We start from the raw sequence: 7,723 nt of genomic DNA, 5'->3' as shown, positions 1-7,723 counted from the left end.
TGGCCATGGCCCACGGGCCCAGCCGCTCCGCGGCATGTGGGATCCTCCCAGACCGGGGCGCGAACCCGGTTCCCCTGCATCGGCAGGCGGACGCGCAACCACTGCGCCACCAGGGAAGCCCTGCTTATTGTTTTAAGGTTGAATTTTTTAGAATGTTGAATTTTCTCTAAATGGCATAGAGCACTACAACTGAGATAAAACATCATTGTAATCAGGAAGCAGTTGTAGGAAACAAACCATTTCATTTATATTATGCAGAAAGTGACTTAATACAAGAAACTAGGTGCTTATCAAGTCATTGAAAGATGGAGATGTAAACTCTAAGCTTGGCCTATAGGTATGACTTTCAGAATAAGGCCACCAAACAGACATACCAGGGAAGTGGACAACTTTGCTACTGTTAGAAACAGAATCAGAAGACTACTGCCAATCAGTTGTTGAACTGAAGAGCACATTGTTATAAGATCAGCATTCTACTACAACTGCCTCTTGACATACAGAAAGCTTGTGACTAGACACTGGAATGTTGCTTTCAAAAACAAAACGAAGTAAAATCTCCATTGCAATGACACCAAAGCAGCATAAATATTGCTTCCATCCCATTTTCAAATTCACTTGCCAGACATTTTGAAGCCCTGAGCCACTATATAAAAAAGGCCACCATGCTATGAGGAAGCCCAAGCCTTCTAAAGAAGCCACCATTGACAGTCCCAGCTGAGCTCAACCTTTCCATCATTCTAGCCCAGGCCATGTGAGTAAAGAAGGCTCCAAAAGATTCCAAGCCCTCAGCCATTCAAGCATTCCTGACTAATGCCACAGACATCATGGATATAATATCCCCACCTTGCCTTAGTCTAAGTCCTTGCCCACAGAATCTGTAAACATAATAAAATGATTGTTATTTTACATTATTAACATTTGGAGTGGTTTTTATGCACCAAGAGCTAAAAGCTAAGTGAAACACATCATAGATATTTTATAAGTTTCAACAAGCATTTCAGAAACATTTTTAAAGATTATAATACTCTATTATGTGATATATACCACAAAGTACTAAAAGTTTATGCTGCATTGTAAAGGAGAGCTGGTTTCCAATTTTTATCTATAACTTAAACTATACTGATAATTTTATCAATAGAGGTTTTTGTTTCTCTTTTGTATTTAGCATTATTTCTTTATCATAAATTTCCAGAATGACTGTGTCCGGGCTATAACCAAATTTCTTTATAAGTGTTTTGTATCTGTTCATATCTATCTTGAATATTTACTGTGGTTAAAAAAAATGAAAGCAAATTAACTTCCATATATTTAAAAATTTTTAGCAACAACAAAAAAATCCTTTAAGTTAATCAGCCCTATTGAAAACAGAAGAATATGGCCAAAAACTCTGGGCTACCCATGTATAGTAATGTCAGCCAGACCTCATGAGTCAATCATGAGAAGCTGGGGAAAATGTGGCCATACAGTGGGTAGGGGGAAAAAAAGACCAGCATATTGAGTAATCTAATAATTGATACTGCCCTATTATGAGCTCAAATGAAACAATATTCACATGAAACAGCCACCAAAACATGGTAATAGATAGGCAGGTACCTTGGCTTAGCAAGTCCAGAGTCCTGGCTAAGTGAACAAATTTTACTGTTCTCAGAGCTCTGCTATATACTTTTGTACCTAGATAAGAGGGCGTGAAGAGGACTGTAATCCATCCCACATTACTCTGGATAAGCCCTAGAACAAGGCTTCACACCTGTGGAAAGGGCAACTTTTCCTAACTGGTATGCCCAGAGGGGGGCAATTTGTACCCCCAAAGTAGTCACTCTAAGTCTTTGTTAGTGGCAGCTATTGCCCTCAGTGTTCTTCCTATTTATAAGACTAGATTTGTTAGTGAAGGAGGGCTAGAGCTCTTGACTTCTGCTCCCCATAGCTAACTCATCGTGTGATATTTGTGCCTTCCTATTCGGGAAATCTGATTTCAGAGATCTATGTTAATATGGAAGATGACTGGTCCCAAAGGGCTTGGATCTCAATGTACATTATACAAGCTACTCCTAAACCCTACTAAATATGCCATCAAAATTGCTACTCCTTACCAAATATTTTAGCTGACCCTGTGGCCTAGTTTTTAAGCATACAGACACTGAGAAAAATCTGGATTAGAATCCTGCCTCCATGAATACTACTTATGTAATATTAGATGATTTTCTGAACCCTTTTTTCTGACCTTCATTTTCCTCATCTGCAAAAATCAGGATAATAAAGCATCTACCTTGCATAGTTGTTGTGAAGATTAAATGAGTAATGTGTATAAAATACCTAGCATTTAAGTATTCAATAAATGTTAACTCATTTAAAAAAAATAGTAAAACACACTAGAGCATTTAAATACTGAAACCTAATTCTCATCTTTGCACTAGCTGCAAGGGGATCCAGGGAATGTATAATTTTAAGTTTTCAAATTGTTCAATACCGAAAGGCTATAATGGAGTGGACACTGAGTGCCAGTTCCCCATGTCCAATATGGACATTAAACATGATTCTTCTCTATTTATTATCCTTTGAGTAACCAAAGAAGCACATTTTAAAATGCACTCTGAATATTGTAGAACTATGAGATTATGTTTCAAATACTGTGTGTTAGCATTAAGAACATTTTAGTGCAATTATTTCCAAGTTTTTAAATTATACCAGAGCTGAGCTAAACTCACAGCCTCTAAATAAACAGTACTATTTTGTCTTAGACCTGAGCAGTTTTAATACTCTGGAACAAGAATGACAGTAATAATTAATTTTTGTTCAGAGTTTACCACATACCAGGAAGTATTCTGGCATGTGACATGTGTTATCACAAAAAATCCCTGAGCTAGATAATAACAGTCCCAATTTACAGAAGAAACTAAAATGTGAAGTCTTCAATAATTTGTACAACTAGTAGGTGGTAGAACTGGGATTTGAGCCCAGGCAGTCTGGCTGTAGAGTCAATATTCTTATGTACCATTCTCAACTTCACAGTAAAATGCTTCCATTCTATATTTTAAACTCTAAGCACGTGAAGTTCTTCCAAAATTTATATAAACAGGTATATATTTAAATTATGCAAAAGGAAGTCTAATACTATAACCTATTTTGTATTGCTATTAAATGGCAGAATACATGAGGACATAGAATAAATTTTAAACTATGTTAACTAGTCAAATTTTAAAAATAAATCTTATATTTAATAAATATCATGAAAAATTTGGCTAAATACTTTGGCAAAATTGAAATTGTGACTAAATACTAAAAATAGCAAGGACTTTGCCATCTTTATATGTTTTGAAAAAAGGAATTCTCACTCTTCATTTATTAATCTACACACTTAGATTCCTTTATATTAAGATTTAATTATGATATTTATGCTGCCTTCTTCCTCTTGGTACAGATCATGTAAATGGACACTGCACAAGTCCAACTTCTCAGAGTTGCAGTTCTGGAAAACGTCTTTCCAGTGCTGATGTTTCAAAAGTAAATCGCTGGGGTCCTGGAAGACCACCATTTCGAAAAGCACAGTCAGCTGCTTGCATGGACATTTCTTTGCCAGCTACAACAGAAGGTAGGTTAAACATACAAATTTTTGTGGATACAATTAAAATTTGACATGCCACAGTAACAGGAGCTGGAGGATAAGGGATGGTGGTCAGGTGTGAAAGATCTGAAAAACTATGGTCAACTAGACAATGAGCAACTGAGAACCTGGTCGAGCTGTGGCCATGACTCCAAATCCATTCCTCACTACACCTCTTTCATCTCTAAAACCAGAATGGCGTTTATGGGTAGGCTTTCACCTCCTCTGTACAAAGTGAGACCTATGCCTTAATCTGTTCTCTGCACTTCCAGTTTCTTTCCATCTCAATGGTAAGCCTCTTAGTGTCTCTATCTGTAGACAGTTATTTAATGTCTTATAACCTTAGTTTCCTCAACTGTTAAGTGAATGTGACAAAGAAAAAGGGAAGACATTAAATTCTAAAGTTTGCAATCTCATCTTCATATGTTTGAAAAAGGGAGGATTATTTGCTTACTTATGGAATTACTGTTAGGGGCAGGGAGTAAAGTACAAGAGCCAGAAGGCCTAAAATTAAGACACACACACACACACACACACACACACACACACACACACAAAAGGGAGTCCTGTAACTGCTGCTATTGTCTTGCTGATAAAAAGCTTTGGGACTAGAAATAGGAAAAAAATAATCTTAGGAATGTGCTATGGTAATTCTATGCTATAAAGTAATTCACCATTACCACCCCTCAAAAAACTTGGTAGTAATGATCTATATTATTCATCAAATTTTTAAAATAAAATTTTTAGGGACTTCCCTGGTGGTCCAGTGGTTAAGGCTCTGCACTTCCACTGGAGGGTGCGTGGGTTTGATCCCTGGTTGGGGAACTAAGACCCCACATGCCATGTGGCTTGGCCAAGTAAAAAAAGAAAATTTTTAGTTTTTTCCTTTAACACTATGCCATACTAAATTTGGTCCAGATGATCTTCTCTCATAGGTGTCTATGAATAGCAACCTAGAAACATTAGCTAGGAATGTTATAATGGAAGCAAAATGTAAAGGTTATAAAGGAAGTAGTACTTTTAATCACTGGATTGAATTGGGAATTTTGAGTTTTAGACATTTCTGCTTCTAACTTGTTGATTCTGGGAAAATTACTTAACTCTATGTCTCTGTCTCCAAATCTGTAAAATATATAGATTATATCCAAGCTCCCTCTCAGATCTAAATTCTATTACAAACTATTTTTATAAACTTGCTGAGGGATAGAAGGGGGAAATTAGGAATACTATATTTTAGTTTGTAGAAAAAGGGATAGTCTGAGGAACTTATATTTGGTTTTATTGTATATTATTTATATATTATATTATTATCTCTTTTTATAAAAATGAGTCACACTTATACCTATCAAAAAGGAAAGGAGAGGGAAGGCAGTAGAAAAAGGAATATGAGGAACTTGTACTCTGGAGTGATTATATGAACAATACAACCTTCCTCATATTTACCTGAGGTGGTGAGTTTCTGCTTGTTGGAGTGTACACATGTGTAAGAGTTGATGAGCAGGAGAACCTGAAACCACCTTGTTTCCTTTAAGTGGGCTGAAGCCCTCTCAGAAAGATTATCAGTGGGGTGGCAATGTCTACAACTCTGTATTTGGCCCTAGGCAAAGCCAAGACTGTATTTGGATTCAAGGTAGGCAGCTTGTAACTAGTTCAGGGAGATAACATTTGCTCTTTAGTCTTGGTGTAAATATAAATAGTTCAATTTTTACAATTTTAATTACTCCAAATATAACAAAATTAGAGGAATGTATTTACCACAGAACATTTGTGACCCTCCAGGTAAGTAGCCACAATGTTGTAAGTGGGAATTGTCAAGAAATCATTAGAAGTACTTCCAACAATTGAGAGATAGGAGGGAAGCATAATTAAAACTGCACCAGAAGTTCTTGTAACCTTAACTATTTAGACTAAACATCTTTTTTTTCTAGATTAGAGAATTTCAACTAACTTGTGAGGTGAGGTAGAGAGAAAAACACAGTGGACTGGAACTCTGGAGACTCAAGGTCTAGTCCCAGCTCTGCCTAAGTTTATGATTTATACTTCTGGACTTGTCTCTTCATCTTCAAAATAAGCTGGTGAACTGGATAAACTGCCTTCCAGATCAGTGAACAACGAATCAAATTCTACTCTCCCCCCATAATTTTGGTTTTCACATACTAAGTTTGACTTTACTTGTCCTGGAAACACACTAAAACTAAATTTGTGGTTTTTAAATTTCCATAGAAAGTCGAGAAAATTCCTATAATCGCTCTAGAAGCTCTAGCATCTCCAGTATTGACAAAGATTCTAAAGAAGCGATTACAGCACTATACTTCATGGAGTCCTTTGTTCGGAAAAATGACTCTACTATCTCCCCTTGTTTGTTTGTTGGAACTAGTCTGGGAATGGTGTTAATCATCTCCCTAAACCTACCTTCAGCAGATGAACAAAGATTTACAGAGCCAGTCATGGTATTGCCAAGTGGTAAGAGTTTTTATTTATTCCTTCACTGCTACTTTTTCAAATTTAAATATATGGTATTTTAAAACATTTAATTTGTATTGATCTGGAGCAAAGATTTAAGCATTCTGTATAATAGGAACTATTGAGAATTTTATAAATCATATACTATTCCAAGTATTGCAGCTTACTTGCAGGGTGAAATAGTCAACCATTTCTATGGTAATAAATTGTGGAACTCCCAACCTAAACAATGCCTTGGGAAATAAGTTTCTGAAAAGCATTTAGGAAAGCCTTAAAGCAAAAGTTTAACATTTTTAATGAATTGAAGCATTTCTCCAAAGTTCCATGCCAGATCAGAGCCTATGAGTGTTTTACATCATCCTTAAAGAACTCAGATGATTAAGTTGGAAGCAGTCTGACTTGAGGTGGTTTTCTGAATTCTTTGATAATCTGCCCATCGTGTTTTGAAGCCATGCCACACAATTTCTTCCCTTTTTATCCTAGTACCTAGAGAATTTGACCCACGTTATGAGTATTGTTGCTAAAGTATATGTTGTATTCTCTTCCTACTTGACTTGTCTTTTTCCTTTTGAAGAAGAGATGTGTGATTCCTTCTGTTATTCCTTTGAGTATTTTAAAATTTATTCTTATCAATAGTTTTTTCATATATAGAAAAGAGAGTAAAAGTTATCTGAAAAAATTTCTTAAGTAAAAATAATTTTATTAATATATAGGATAAGGGATTTTATTTTAAAAGAACACATATATGGCATGGTAGGTTAGATAGAGTTGTGTTTCCTTTGTTAACTGGTATGCTAAATCCATATAGATGGATTGTAACTTACTGTAGGTAGAACAGTCAGCTCTCTACTAGTGAGGCAAATTCAGATAAACATATTGTATTTTTTGTGTGTGTATGGCTTAAAAAACAGAAGTTTATTTTCTCACACTTATGGAGGCTGGAGGCCCAAGATTAAGGTGTTGGCAGGGCTGGTTTCTTCTGGGGCTTCTCTACTTGGCTTGCAGCTGGCCACCCTCTCACCATATTCTCACGTGGCTGTCCCTCAGTGTGCTTGTACCCCTGGTGTCTCCCCATGTTTCCTAATCTCTTCTTAGAAAGGCATTCGACAGTTTGGATGAGGGCCCACCCTATCAGCCTCATTTTAACTTAATCACATCTTTAAAGGCTCTGTCTCAAATATGGTCACATTCTGAGGCAATGGAGTTTAGGCCTTCAACATATGAATTTGGCGTGGGGGGGGCACAAAATGCAGCCCATAACATGCACCGTATTTTAAAAGTTAATCTGTTAGGATCACTATATTTTAATTGTAAACATATTTCACAATAAGAAAATATCTTTTATTATAGTTCTAATTTTAAGGAAATATGTATAATTCTCTTATACTGGTTGAGAGAGAGCCAGATCAGTAAGGTCAAAATGAATTTTTAAGTATTAATTCAATCCATTATTTAACTCAATAAATTTTTATACAGATTGGATACCTGATATGTGCCATGTATTCTTCACAAATTTAAAGGTAAAAATCAAACTCCTGTATACACAAGTTTACAACTATAAGTGAAAGACAGTTTTCTAATAAGAGATTTTCTAACGAATGTGGTTTTCTATGCCACAAGCATAGAAATAAACAAGTGTCTGGAACTAATTTAATGGAT

The 7,723-nt window shown here is 35.9% G+C and overlaps 1 protein-coding gene across 1 annotated transcript in view; it reads left to right on the top strand.

The window, feature by feature from the left end:
- Window positions 1-7,723, top strand: part of STXBP5L (syntaxin binding protein 5L) — a 387,732-nt gene that overhangs the window by 359,440 nt on the left and 20,569 nt on the right. The window contains exons 22-23 of the mRNA XM_024120465.2: window positions 3,419-3,589; window positions 5,825-6,064. Coding sequence (XP_023976233.1) covers window positions 3,419-3,589; window positions 5,825-6,064 — 411 coding nt within the window. The remainder of the gene's footprint in view (window positions 1-3,418; window positions 3,590-5,824; window positions 6,065-7,723) is intronic.

Source organism: Physeter macrocephalus, chromosome 1, assembly GCF_002837175.3.
Source record: "Physeter macrocephalus isolate SW-GA chromosome 1, ASM283717v5, whole genome shotgun sequence".
NCBI lineage: Eukaryota > Metazoa > Chordata > Mammalia > Artiodactyla > Physeteridae > Physeter > Physeter macrocephalus.
The sequence above is the reverse complement of the archived record's forward strand: the minus strand, read 5'-3'. Positions and strand labels throughout refer to the sequence as shown.